Consider the following 15,249-nt stretch of genomic DNA (forward strand, 5'->3'; position numbering starts at 1 on the left):
TCTGCCTCAGAGATTAAATGTGCTAAATGTTACGTATTTCAATAAGATTAATGGGAAAAGAAATGACAAAAGTGCTGGTTACCTCTGCCAAGGAGGTTATGTTTTTGCTAGGGTTTGTTTGTTTGTTTGTCTGTCCGTTAGTGTGCAACATAACTCAAAAAGTTATGGACAGATTTTGATGAAATTTTCAGGGTTTGTTGGAAATGGGCCCCCCCGTGGGCCCCCCCACCCCCCATCACCACCAAAATTGAATCATTTCTTCCTTATCCCATTTCCAACAAACCCTGAAAATTTCATCAAAATCTGTCCATAACTTTTTGAGTTATGTTGCACACTAACGGACAGACAAACAAACAAACAAACAAACAAACAGACAAACAAACCCTGGCAAAAACATAACCTCCTTGGCGTGGGGGGGTCCCACAGGGGGGGCCACTGATCAGCCTTGGCGGAGGTCTGCGCTCTCCGAGTGCTTCTAGTTTGCTGATGTTTTCAAGGTATATGATAAAGGTTTATCACACATACTGGTTTGTGTACATTTATACAACAGATTTATAAATGCTCCACTAGATAGAACCTGTAAAGTGAATGTATTGTCATGTGCACACCAAGGTTATTATCGTTAATGAAAACTAACGAAATGACAAGAACTTGAATTGAAAAAACATTTTCGTCAACTGAAATAAATAAAACTATAATTAAAAGACAAAACGATAACTGAAACTGGATTGTGTGCTTACAAAACTAACTAAAACGTATAAAAACTATGGATAAAATTCCCTTCATTTTCATCTTTGTCACTGTCAGATTGATATGAAATCAGTTTATTTCGTTCAAGCAATTTTAGCTGGTGTCACTTCTCGTTGCTTGTCGCTTCTCACGTCCGCTCTACCTGCAACATGGAGACTAAAGTTGGGAGAAAACAGCAGAGTCCTGTATGGGATTCTTTGAATATGACGGCGAGGCTGATAAAAGATATGAAAAAACTACAACTAATACTAAAACTAAACTAAAACTAAGCATTTAGAAAAAACGAAAACTAATAAAAACTAGCTAACCTCAACTAATTGAAACTATCTGAATGAGAGAAAAAAAAGTCAAAACAAAATAAAACTAAATGATAATGGAAAATCCAAAACTATTCTAACCTTGGTACAGACAGTGTTTTGAAGCAGATCTGGTCGATCTGAGACAAATATTCCTTTGGAGTTAAACCCATTCTCTCATTAATGATCAAATTTCACATTTTGACCCAAGACTGTCTCTGTGAAACTTCAGCCAACCAGCATTTTTGATGTTATTTTTCTTTATCAGTGTCTCACACGTGGTCAAATTTCACTACTTTTTTTCTGGAAGTATTTTACTTGTAGACCAGTGTAATATGTTCGGTACATTTGCGCAAATCGTTGCAGTTTTTAGGTCAATTCTGCTCAGTCCAGGTCAGTAGAATCCACTCTGCTGCAAATGATGTTTGTTCTAATGTACATTATGCAATTAAGTAACCTGGTAGTACATTTTATGCAGAATTATGTCTGTTTGTGCCTTATACTTTGTTAATTTGTCTTGAAAAATAATAATTAACCCTATAATGCCAAATGTATCATATTTGATACATGAGTTTTGAAGCCCTCTGCATGATCAGTATGATATTTTTTTGTCGCGAAAAACCTGATGTATACAATTAAATACGTTTAATAGACAGATAATCCACCAGGGGGAGGAATTCATTCACCAGAGGCCCTTCCAGTGACACTACAAGACTGACATTAATGAGGAAGGAGGCAGAACTTTGGCAATTTTGAAAAGGAATTACCAATATGTTAGACATGTTTGTGTTATACTATGTTTTTGTTTGTTCAAAAATAATAATATTTGAGCATTGAGACCTGATGTATCAAATATGATACAAAATTGAAAATCATACATGGAAATTGATTTTTATTTTTTTTTTGTTGTTGTTGTTCAGAAGGACCAATAAAGGCTCCGGTTTCAGAGAACTGGAATTTTCTGTCAGTGATTTAATGGTTCAGGCTTTACGGGGTTAACACTTACATTTAGTTGTGAATGTGCCTTTTTCATCTCTCGTACCATTTTCTTATCGTACTAATCTGGTTTTCTAAATGGGTGCATCTATGAAACTGGTCCCTAAAAACAGGACATGGGGGCTAAAAATTCAAACCAGATGTAGACTGATGTTATGAAGCAAGTTTGGAAGCACTTTGGGTCTATTTTAAAAAATAAATATTTACTGAGATAAAAATGACAATATTCTCAGATATAACACAGTTTTATTTGACGTGCACAAACGAAAATCTGCATGTAACACTATAATAAGGACACGAAAATTATATGCTACTATTTTTTTGAATATCTTTTTATTCTCTCACAGGTACATTTTAGGAATCAAAGTAAAAATGCAAGGCAGTGTTTCACAAAAATGACCGCTGTTGCAAAATCACTCGCGATTTATTTGTGTTTAAATGGGCAGGTTCTGCATGTAACACAAGTGGACACGATGGGTTATACACGAAACCGGGAATGAGACTGAGATTCATGAAAAACCCACGTGTCTGGATTAGAAAAACCACTAGGATTGTCACATTTAGCACATATAAAATCATTTCAAACAATGTTTTCAAGATAAAATGCACTGACACAGGATTTTTGGCCCCAATATCAATAATTCATTAATTTTGGGATGGCTCAGAGCAAGAGTATCATTTTTGTTGCATGTATCTGAGGTCATCATTATTATTCTTACTCCTTACTACTTTTTTTTTTATTATTATTACTTTTACTTATTACTTATCATTATTATTATTTAAATTTTTTTTTAGTTTAGTTTATTTTGAATATGCAACAAAACAAAATAGTCTTACTTAGTCCTTAGAAATGAAACAGATACTGAGAAATCATGGAAAAAAAAAAAAAAACCTCATACATGTACATGAAAGCAAAGTATGACTACATATGCACATTCGAAAAGGAGTGGGAGGAAGTATAACATATTAAATCCCACCCCTTCTCCACTCAATAGTCTATCCTTTAGCTTCCTATCAGCATAATACACATGTGTCAAACATGCGGCCCGGGGGCCAAATCTGGCCCACCAAAGGTTCCGTTCCGGCCCGTGGGATGAAAGTGCAAAAATGAACCTGAACAGTCAAGGTTGTGCAAATCATTTTGGTTCAGGTTCCACATACAGACCAATGTGATCTACAGTAAAAATAACAACACAATAACCCATAATTAATGACAACTACAAATTTTCTTTGTGAAAAATTACGTGGAAAAAATTTAAGTGAAAAAAATAACATTACAATGTGAAAATATTTACATTTACAAAACTATTCTTTCACAATAAAATGCAAATAAATACATAAATAAAAACAAAGATGAACAATCTGAAATGTGCAATTTGAACAATATTCTGCCTGTTACTAAATGTTTGGTGCATTTATGGATCCACTGTGATCTGCAGCTGTGTTAATAATAACAGATGTAATATTGTAGAAATTATTCAAATTTTAGACCAGAATCTTAATTTTAACTGTTACCAAATGTTTATGTTACACTGTGTGTAATGTACATGTATAAATAAGAAGTCAAGGCATAATATTCTTAAAATTGCACTAATTTTTCAAATAAAATGTCTGTTTTTTTCAGGTTATTCACATCTTTTTTGCAAAATGTAAATATTTTCAGAATTTAATTGTTTTTTTTTTTTTTGTCCTAAAACAAAAAGAAAAACTTGGATTTGTCATTATTTATAGGTTATTCAGTCATTATTTTACTGGTCTGGCCCGCTTGAGATCAAATTGGGCTAAATATGGTCCCTGAACCAAAATGAGTTTGATACCCCTGGCATAATATATGAAAAATCAAGTCCCTTAGATCTCCTATGAGTAATTAACCTCACTTATCATCCTCACATACACATACATACCCATTATTATTACATTTCTTGGGGGAAATATGTCTAAATTTCTCTTTTATTATTGGATCTAAAAAACTGAAGCTAAAAAGCCAGCTACTAAAATAATCCCAGTTTCATGGAAAGACCCAAATGTTTATTACCCGTAGTAACACGACTGCTGTTTTATCACCCAAACATCCTTGGATAAAATATTCATTAAGATGCACTGGCATGCGTGAAAGTATTTAGATTTACTTCGTTGACCCAGATTGACTCTGTATTTGCATATTCAGCAGGATTGCACTTATCATATTCGCTGCATCTATGCCCATGTATGGACAATACTCATTCCTTCCCGTGGTAAAAAGGTCCGTGGTTGTCACCGAACATCATGTGACAGCTTCCTATTGGGCTGGCGTGCTGGCGTGGTATTATTGCCACGGGGCCAGTTGAGACATAATGTGAGCTTATCAGGTTGCCACACGGGTCAGTGGCGGCGTGTGAGTCACAGAAGGCCTACTCATGCTTGAGCTGAACCACTTCCTTCCTCTTGTCGCTGACGGTGGAAGGCATGGTGTGTAATGGTATCGGTATGTGCAGATGAGAAGCTTTTAATGGATTTAAATCTGCAGGGAGGGTAATGAGACCGAGAAACACATGGATGCAAAACAGGAACTGGAGCAAAAATGAAAGAAAAACCAATATTCCACTTTCCAGTAATGGTTTTTATTTATTTTATTTATTTATTTAGAAAATGCAAAGAAACAAAATTAAACAAAACCAAGCAAAATAAGACAAAAACAAAATAACATTTCAATGAACAGAATCTATTATCAGGTATGTGCAAGTCTGAATTTTGCAGGGTCGAAAAGGAGTAGGAAGAAGTATAAAACGTTTTAAGTTATCTTAATACCGGACCAAACAGCAGCACCACTTACTTCTGCGCTGCTCAATGACTTTACTGCTGCTAAATCAAACACTTAAGAATTACTATGACAACTTCAAAAATGTGATGATAGTACAAGTGGTGTAAATGTTAAATATTCACCTTAACTTTGGAGGAAAAATAACAAATCTCTAGTTGTAATGTCAAAAATGTAATAGTGGGTTTTTTATGTGTGTGTGTGTGTGTGTGTGTGTGTGGGGGGGGGGGGTTTGTTGCTTGTTTTTTTGTTTTGTTTTACAATTTTCCATCACAGGAGTTTCTCCAGACTTATTTTTTTTCTTCGCAGTGCCTCATAAACAAGATGCACAAACCCACAGCTGTGACTAAAGGGGAACATGTAAAATTTCCATCAGTTTAGGTTTGATTTTATGAATTTATCTGTTGTGTTGTACAGTAATGCTATTTACAACCCTATTAAACTAAAGTCTGGTAAAATTTCATACTGTCTTCCACACATAATTATTGTAGATAATTCATTTATCAAGACAGGGATAGTTGTTTGTTTACCTGCTTTACTAGTTTCAGCTTCTTGCTGTAGCCTTTGTCTGAAGCGTCACAGTGATGTTGCTGTGACGTCTGGCCAACCCTCCTGAGCAGCCTGTAAGACACGTCACAGCAACGTCATTGTGACGCTTCTGACAAATAAAACAAATTAATTTGCCCATGAACAGAAAACTTAACCTTTTCCAACTTCAAAAAGAAAAGTAAATCATACACCCACTGTACAAAGGTGCAAGGTCATCTACTTATCTATAAGGTTTAATCCAGTGTTTTTCAACCTTGGGGTCGGGACCCCAATGGGGGGTCGCCTGGAATTCAAATGGGGTCGCCTGAAATTTCTAGTAATTGATAAAAAATAAAATTACTAATAAAAAAAATTTGGTGATTTGAGAGACAATCACAATACATAAAAGACATGACAAACTGTGAGTCTGAAACTGCAGCACTGTGGTTCTGTTTATCTGTCAAATGTTCGTTGTGGTCAGTTTCAGATGCTGCAGCTCTTTCATAATTCATAGTTTGAGTTCTTGTTTGTTCAGTATTAATTGTCCTCCCTGTAAATCCAAGCTGGACTGACTGTACATATCCTGACCAAGGAAAATCAAATTCTCACTTTGTGCAGTAATCTACTGTACATCTGGAATTACTGCCTCCGTCCATAATAATATACATTATATAGACTAAATGTCGCCTAAAATTAACACTTATTTGCAACATATTATAGCAAACTATTACATGATTAAAAACAAATTAATTTTAGCAAAGAAAAAGTCTCCATTTTGAATGTCTGGGGTTGCCAGGAATTTGTGATGTTCAAATGGGGTCATGAGCCAAAAAAGGTTGGGAACCACTGGTTTAAAAACTTCTGATCCACTAATCCTATCATTCATTCATTCATTTTCTGAACCCGCTTTATCCTCACTAGGGTCACGGGGGTCACTTGGAGCCTATCCCAGCTACATAGGGGCGAAGGCGGGGTACACCCTGGACAAGTCGCCAGTTCATCACAGGGCTGAACATAGAGAGACAAACAATCACTCTGACATTCACACCTATGGGCAATTTAGATTAACCAGTTAACCTATTAGTGCATGTCTTTGGATGGTGGGAGGAAGCCGGAGTACCCGGAGAGAACCCATGCAGACACAGGGAGAACATGCAAACTCCACACAGAAAGGTCCCACCCGACTGGTGTTGGAATCGAACCCAGGACCTTCTTGCTGTGAGGCACGAGTGCTAACCACTGCACCACCGTGTCGCCCTACTAATCCTATCAATACATGTAAATAATTGGTGTAAAATACAGTTTATCATTTTCTCATGGCCATCAGATATGACCCATTTGGATGTTCAGAGGCTCCGTAGTGAGGTTGGAAACCACTGCATTAGTGCGTATAGTATCTGTGCTGCAGATTCCTCAGCGTACACCGTGTACATAGAACTCAGACTGTGACCGTCCTCATGTCACATCCACACAGTTACACCTGAAGGATGTTGTGACAGATTGTAATTGAAAGATAACAGCGATGCACACGTCTAATACATGTGTCTGGGATTATATAAGCAAATGTACTGTACGTGTTGTTATTGTCGGCTGAGTAGCATCACACCCGGACATAACTGATGCTTTGTATCCTATAAATACTGTTTCTGTAATGGGAAATAGCTTATTAATACATACACAGTGCATATCAGATAAAAGGTACAGTGTAAATATAGACACTAATGACACTCGAAGATGAATTATATGGGATTCAGCCTCTTGATTTGTTTATTCCTACTATATGTTTATTTTGCTGACATTATAATGTTACAACGCAAATACATGTCCTGATTTCTTGATGATTCGATCAGTTCTAGATGGGTTCATCACACACTCTGTTATGTAACAATATGATGTAATATGTATGTAATGCCTTGTGCAGGTGAAATGAAGTTCCCAGACTCTGGGTTTTCATGGACAATGCATTGAGCCTTTCATTTATGTCCCCTCAATGGTCAGATTAAGTGTTTCCTCATGGTTACCATCACTAGTAATTGGCTGGGTGGGACGTTATGTAATGTGAAATAACCACCATGACAGGCTGATGCATAGCAGAGCGCTGCAGGTGGAGGACCGCACACATGGAACAGGAGGTAACCTTTGAGCAGCACAGATTTATTATGGTTAAAAATATTCAGTACATTATATAAAAAACAATAGAATAGAATAGAACAGAATAGAATAGAATAGAATAGAATAGAATAGAATAGAATAGAATAGAATAGAAAAGTCATTACTGTCATTATGAGCAAAAATTACAAACAGCAGTGCTACAGAAATAAGAACAGAGCAAATATAAAATTACAAAAACTACAAAAATGAGACAAGAAAATATAATTTAAAAAATTACAGTTTATTAAATTAACAAAAGTATAGAGCTTGTTAGAATTAAAAATAATTTTTTAAAAAATTAAAAAATAGAATAAATTAAAATTAAAATAAAAAATGTTATTAAGCCTTTCATGCACAGTGGTCACTACAGTGGACAGTTATTCTACAGCTGTTCTCTTGTATATTCATGAGTTTTGTTGGTTTATTTGCATCTCAGCCAACACAGTGGACGCGTATGCATCATCCCATACACTGACATTCATACCATTACTGTAACTTTGCTGTTCTTGATAAACCTGCAGTGACATGTTTTGTTTTTGTGGGTTTTTTTTGTTTTGTTTTTTTTACTGTAAATCAATTGCTAATTGTTAGATTGTAAGTTTTTTTTTTTTTTTTTTTTTTTTTTTTAATGTATTATCTCCATGAAATGAATAATAACTAGTATTAGAGTGTGTTAAATTGTGAGAAAACATCTGATTAGCAGCATTAAAAATGTTTTTATTGCATAGTTTTCCATATCACTTTCTGGTATTAGGTTTCAAATACATGTTTCTTTGCTTCAAAAATTAAATACATGGAGTGGCCATTTTTCTAGCTTCTTAACAAAAAAAAAAACTCAATTGCATTGTTTTTTTCTTCCCAAAAAAGGAATAAAAACACTCAGGAAAAACATATTGGGTAAGAATATCATAATTCATGCATGAGAGGGTTAAAATAAAAAAATACAAAAATGAAAAATTTTAAATTAAATTAAAAAAATATAATAAAACATGAAAAAAGAATACAATTCCAAATACAAAAAAACTAAATAAAACAAAAAAATAAATAAAAAATTTAAAATAAATGACTTAATTTGAAATTAAAAAAAAAATTAAAAAGGAAACAAAGGAAAAACAAAAGGAAAAATAACAAAATAAAAATGACATTGAAAAAAATGTCATGCAGCAGAAAAAATAACTTTACTTTTCGGATCCTCTTTGAGTCTGAAGAGAAGTGGACACCAGAAATGAGGCTGATGAGAGAAAATAAGAAAAATATTAAATTTCAGCTTTGACCAACAACATTTAGTGATTGAAAATGTTAAGTAACTTCTGAACCGTTAATCCTATTAAAATTAATTCTGTAATGAAGATGGACACACCATCATCTTCACAACATTGTCTGACCAGTAAAACCCTAATGATGTTTGTTTTTAGGTTCAGTTAATTCTATATTGTCTGAGGAAAAGGTTTAACCCTTTCATGCATAAATCAAGATTTTTTTTGTGTGTGTGTTTTTATTCCTCTTAAGGCATGAAAAAAACACTGCGATTGAATTTTTTTATGAACCAATTTTTCATGGAATTACAAAAATATCCACTCAGCTGGACACCATGTGTTTAATTTTTGAAGCAAATAATCATATATTTACTGATATACTGTGTGAAAACTATGAATGAAATATTTAAAAATGCTGCTAATCTGATGTTTTGTCACATTTTAACATACTCTAATATAAGTTATTACTAATTTATATTATAGAGATAATATGCAAAAAAAACAAACAAAACTTTTTGTTTAAAAAACCTGTTATTTACAGTCTCATAATTATAACAAGGAATTGATTTACTGTCAAACATGCTCCTGCAGATCAAGTTTATCTAGAACAGCAAAGTGTCAGTAGTAGTATGAATTACAATGTATGGGATGATGCATTTAAGCATCCACTGTGTTGGCTGATATGGAACTAAAACAACAAAACCCATGAATACAGGGTGGGGAAGCAAAATTTACAATGAACATTTAGTTGTTTTTTCTCAGCAGGCACTACGTCAATTGTTTTGAAACCAAACATATATTGATGTCATAATCATACCTAACACTATTATCCATACCTTTTCAGAAACTTTTGCCCATATGAGTAATCAGGAAAGCAAACGTCAAAGAGTGTGTGATTTGCTGAATGCACTCGTCACACCAAAGGAGATTTCAAAAATAGTTGGAGTGTCCATAAAGACTGTTTATAATGTAAAGAAGAGAATGACTATGAGCAAAACTATTACCAGAAAGTCTGGAAGATACTATTAAAGAAGAATGGGAGAAGTTGTCACCCGAATATTTGAGGAACACTTGCGCAAGTTTCAGGAAGCGTGTGAGCGCAGTTATTGAGAAAGAAGGAGGACACATAGAATAAAAACATTTTCTATTACGTACATTTTCTTGTGGCAAATAAATTCTCATGACTTTCAATAAACTAATTGGTCATACACTGTCTTTCAATCCCTGCCTCAAAATATTGTAAATTTTGCTTCCCCACCCTGTATGTAAGAGAGCAGCTGTAGAATAACTGTCTACTGTAGTGACCACTATGCATGAAAGGGTTAAAGACGATAAGTGCATTTATAGAAGCTGTTTTTCCCTGAAACTTCAGTTTTTCCTGCTGTTCATACTTCACACCAAGGTTATTATCGTTAACGAAAACGAACGAAATGACGAAAACTAAAATTGAAAAAACATTTTCGTTAACTGAAATAAATAAAAACTCTAATTAAAAGAAAAAAAAACGATAACTAACTGAAACTGTATTGTGAGCTTACAAAACTAACTAAAACGTATAAAAATTATGGATACAATTCCCTTCGTTTTCGTTTCTGTCAATGTCGGATTGATATGAAATTAATTTATTTCGCTCCAGCAGTTTGAGCTGGTGACACCATACGACACTTCACAGTCTGTCATGTGTGCTCACTGGTGGTTTCCAGTCGTCTTCTGGTCCCCACTGTACCTGGAACATACAGACTAAAGCTGGGACACAGCAGCACAGTCCTGTCTGGGGTTTACTGGAGTGATACATGGGTCGGGTTTTTTTTTTTTTTTTTCTTTTTTTTTTTTTTTGGCGTACCGTGTGTGTGCGCGTGAGTGACAGAGACAGAGCAGAGCTAAAGTACAGAGTCAAACAGGACTAGCATCCAGGTTAAAACTGGACAGTTTATCACCATGAAAAGGCCTTCCAAGCCCTGAACTGCACAGTTTAGAAGAGGAGAAAAGAGGAGGATCAAAACTAATCCAATTACAGAGGTATGGAACCTGTTAGAATGTTAAAAAACGTTTGATGTTACTAGCAACAGCTAGCTGAACTGAACTGAAGCAAAGTTGGCTAATAATGGAACTGGAGATGATTAAGAGATGAGATATCTGCTAAGGTGTGGTTTACTGATGAGGAACTGGGTTATATATGTTTATAAGTGGTTTATATATGTTTCTGTCTGCTTTAACTGCTGGTTAGCTGGTTTATATATGTTTCTATCTGCTTTAACTGCTGGCTGCATTGTGCATCTTCTGTCATGCTTTGCACATCTTCGCATTGTTTCATGTAAGTGACGTTGTGTATGGATTGCACCCCACCTCAACCTGCTATAGGGAATTTATACATTGTACGGTACATTGTGTCTCTGCTCAGTCCATGAGCCGCCATAACCCGACCCCCAAATAAAGTGTCCAGGGTAGCCCATATCCACGCCTCACTAATTTCTTTGAATAGGATGATGAGGAAGATAAAATATATGAAATAACTAAAACTAATACTAAAACTAAACTAAACTAAAACTAAGCATTCAGAAAAAAACGATAACTAATAAAAACTAACAAACCTGCTCTAAAAACTAATTAAAACTAACTGAATAAGAGAAAAAAAAGTCAAAACTAATTAAAACTAAACTATAATTAAAAATCCAAAACTATTATAACCTTGCTTCACACATATCAGATTGGGTCTAAATACACAGACTGACAAATGCATATGTGTGGACGTCAGAACTTTACTTTAGTTGGACTGGGACTTTTGCACGGGACTGTAGTTCTAGGTCTATAGGAGTTCATGAACAGGAGACTGTAAAAAGAACAAACCTTTAAAAAAACTGATCTTAGGCTGCTATCGCCGGTTTCTTCCTTCCTCCTTTTTCTTCTTTTCCTGAGGATTTTAGCGTGCAGACACTCCGCCCTCTCGTCTGCAGCCGTGGTGTAGAACCTTTCACACACCATCAGTCTGAGCTGGGACGCTTTGGACGCCATCGCAGCCATGATGAGCAGCGTGAACAGGATGGCGGCTAACGGAACCACGGAGCTGGACAGAAGCAGCTTGGGTTTAGGAAGACACTGCTCCTCAAACAGAGTCACAGAATAGGAGAAGTCTTTGTGATGGTTTTCCTCTGCGATTTGTATACCTATTAAAGACGCAATCCCCTGGAAAAAAGACATGTTAGAGTTTTAGTCTCTCAAAAATACAACGCCAGAAAAAAGAATATTTCACTGCAACACCTTTGGAGATATTCACCATAGCATCTTTTTTGACACATAATCAATCAAATAATCAGTCAATCAAATTTTATTTATATAGCGCCAAATCATAACATAAATTATCTCATGACACTTTACATATTGAGTCGGCCGAAACGAGACTCTTAAGTCAAATGCTAATGCTTATGTAGTGTCACATTAAGGTTCATAATATTGTTTCCATCCATAGTTGCATTACTTTTTGATCAAACGGATCTACATTTTTTTTTTTTCTTTAGAAATTATCTGCCTCAGAGGAAGGAGGAATTACTTTTAAATAACAGTAACAAGTAATCTGTAATGGATTACAGTTTGGATGTAACTTGCACAACAATGCCTGTAATTAAAACAACGTGGTATCATTAATTATGTAAATATACGCGCCACTTTTAACTGGTGTGGTATCTGTACGCATTTGCTTTCAGTTAGGGTTAGGGTTAGGTTTAGGTTTAGGGTTAGGGTTAGATTTAGGTTTAGGATTAGGAATAGGGTTAGGGTTAAATTTAGGATTAGGGTTAGGGTTAGGGTTAAATTTAGGATTAGGGTTAGGGTTAAATTTAGGATTAGGGTTAGATTTAAGGTTAGGGTTAGATTTAGGATTAGGGTTAGCGTTAGGGTTAGATTTAGGATTAGGGTTAGGTTTAGGGTTAGGGTAAAATTTAGTTTTAGGGTTAAGGGTTAGGGTTAGGGTTAGGTTTAGGGTTAGGGTTAGATTTAGGATTAGGGTTAGGGTTAGGATTAGGTTTAGGGTTAATTTTAGGTTTAGGGTTAGGGTTAGATTTAGGTTTAAGATTTGGGTTAGGGTTAGATTTAGGGTTTGGGTTAAGGGATAGGGTTAGGGTTGGGTTTAGGATTAGGGTTAGGGTTAGCGTTAGGGTTAAGTTTAGGTTTTGGGTTAAGGGTTAGGGTTAGGGTTAGATTTAGGATTAGGGTTAGGGTTAAGTTTAGGTTTAGGGTTAAGGGTTAAGGGTTAGGGTTAGGGTTAGGTTTAGGTTTAGGGTTAGGTTTAGGGTTAGGTGTAGGGCTAGGGTTAGGGTTAGGTTTAGGGTTAGGGTTAAGTTTAGGTTTAGGATTAGGGTTAGAAATAAATTGACGTGCGATCAAATGGGGTTGAATAACACACGAAAGGATGAAAATGCGTACATATAGCACACCAAATACCATAAGAACTAACCTGACATACGACACAATTTCATGACATCAGTCTGAGCAAAACCAAAGGTGGTGCAGTGACATATTACATGTGTGATGTGTTTTTTTTGGCCGGTCAGTGTATCAGTACAAAGTCAAACCAGAAGGCTTCCTCAGACATCCTCACCTTTATGCTCATTAACAAGGGGACGTGAAATGGCTCCATCTCTGATAACCTTCTTGTTATAATATCAACAAATACATACAATAAAGCGTCCACTGTGATAAATATGACCCAAAGTATAAAATGGGAGATGACAGGGAGGCCAAATTTCACAGCGGCTTTTCCCTCTCGCCTAGTTGGACGAGCCGAGGGCAGATGGAGGTACAGTTTCTCCTCCTCCACTGTCAGAGGCAGGACATGAGGTTTCCCTTCAGCCTTCAGCTTCTCATCCAAACAGATGAATCTCCTGGTGATGAACCTGTTTTTGTACTTCATATCGTTGCAGTATCTCCTGACCTGCAGTATTATGAACATCATGAGGAGGAGGAAGCTGACGGCGGGAAACATCTTATCCATCACTGAGGAGACGGTGTTCATGAGCACCTGGGCGTACGTCACCGTCTCGTTCAGCGTCCGCTCTGCTTCGATCAGTCTCTCCCGGAATTTTTCAGACTCCACTTTGGGGGAAATCTTGAGCTGGGAGTCGAGGTTGACCACCCCGAGGTCCGTCACCCCTCTGAGAACGTCTCCGAGCCATTTAAGCATCTTGACGTAGTTACTAAAAGGTGCGCTGATGGCTGCTTTCTTGGCCTTCAGGTTGCAAATCATGCTCCTGACCAGATCGGTGAGGTTCTCCAAGGTGTTGCGGATGTTTCGGAGAACCACCAGGCTGGTCCCTGCGGTCAGGAGCAGATTCCGACTCTTCTTCATGAAAATAGAGATGACGAACAGAGTCCCTAAACACCTCACCTTCTTTGACTGGAAGAGAGCTACGGTTAATAGAGTTCCAACACAGCCGGTGATGCCTCCTGCCACCGCCGCCTCGTAGTCCAGGCTGTAGAGGAGGTAGAGGAGGAGCAGGGAGCTGAGCAGGAGGCCAGAAACACTACAGCTGAGGAGGAGGATGGTGGTTCTCTTAACGCCATCCCTTTTCCCGGTGGTGAAAACGTCAAGAACAAGACATCCAAAGTCCTCCAGGCTCTGTTTTATAGTAATCCATGACAGTAGCATCCTCTGGGAAATCAAAAAAACTGATGATTTTAAGGAAAAAGGGGGTCTTAAACCAAGAGCTACTGCAGAAAAATACACTTTAATAACTTCTCGAATGCTGAATATACGGATCTAAGCCTGCTGTTCGAGGCATGACTCTGTTCACATGTATGTGGTTTGGTTTGCAGAGTCCTTAAGTACAGCTAAAAAAGGAACTCCTTCATCCTCTCCTTTAGGTCACTACCAAAAGCAGAAGGAAACAACAACAGCCAGAGGCCAAATTTGGATGTGTTGAATTATGCTTTTATGTAAAAATCCATTCATTCAGCACAGATCCTTATATGTTGAACAAATTATAACCAGTGTATCACCCAGTGTCAGTGTGTACGGTGGTCTGTCAGAGAGCAAACTGAACTGACAGAAATGAAATCACACTGGACGTCACATCAGTTCTTTTGGCATTTGGTGTGTTATATGTACGCATTTTCACCGTTTTGCGTGTTATTCAACGCCATTTGATCGAGTGTCAATTAATTTCTAACCCTAACCTTAACCCTAACCCTAACCTAACCCTAACCCTACACCTGAACCTAACCCTAACCCTACACCTGAACGTAACCCTAACCCTACACCTAAACCAAACCCTAACCCTAACCCTAACCCTACACCTGAACCTAACCCTAACCCTACACCTGAACCTAACCCTAACCCTAACCCTACACCTAAACCAAACCCTAACCCTACACCTGAACCTAACCCTAACCCTACACCTGAACCTAACCCTAACCCTACACCTAAACCAAACCCTAACCCTACACCTGAACCTAACCCTAACCCTACACCTGAACCTAACCC

General features: G+C 36.7%; 1 protein-coding gene across 1 annotated transcript; it reads right to left on the minus strand.

Annotated features, from left to right (window-relative positions):
* Nucleotides 1–4,432: 4,432 nt before the first annotated feature.
* dcstamp (dendrocyte expressed seven transmembrane protein) lies at nucleotides 4,433–14,453 on the minus strand. The gene is made up of 4 exons (XM_030157546.1): nucleotides 13,369–14,453; nucleotides 11,622–11,957; nucleotides 8,701–8,749; nucleotides 4,433–4,542 (listed from the first exon to the last, which is right to left on the minus strand). Exons 1-4 carry the CDS (start codon nucleotides 14,413–14,415, stop codon nucleotides 4,433–4,435), a joined length of 1,542 nt encoding a protein of 513 aa, XP_030013406.1. The 5' UTR covers nucleotides 14,416–14,453.
* Between the last annotated feature and the right edge of the window lie 796 nt (nucleotides 14,454–15,249).

Source organism: Sphaeramia orbicularis, chromosome 16 (genome assembly GCF_902148855.1).
Source record: "Sphaeramia orbicularis chromosome 16, fSphaOr1.1, whole genome shotgun sequence".
Lineage (NCBI taxonomy): Eukaryota > Metazoa > Chordata > Actinopteri > Kurtiformes > Apogonidae > Sphaeramia > Sphaeramia orbicularis.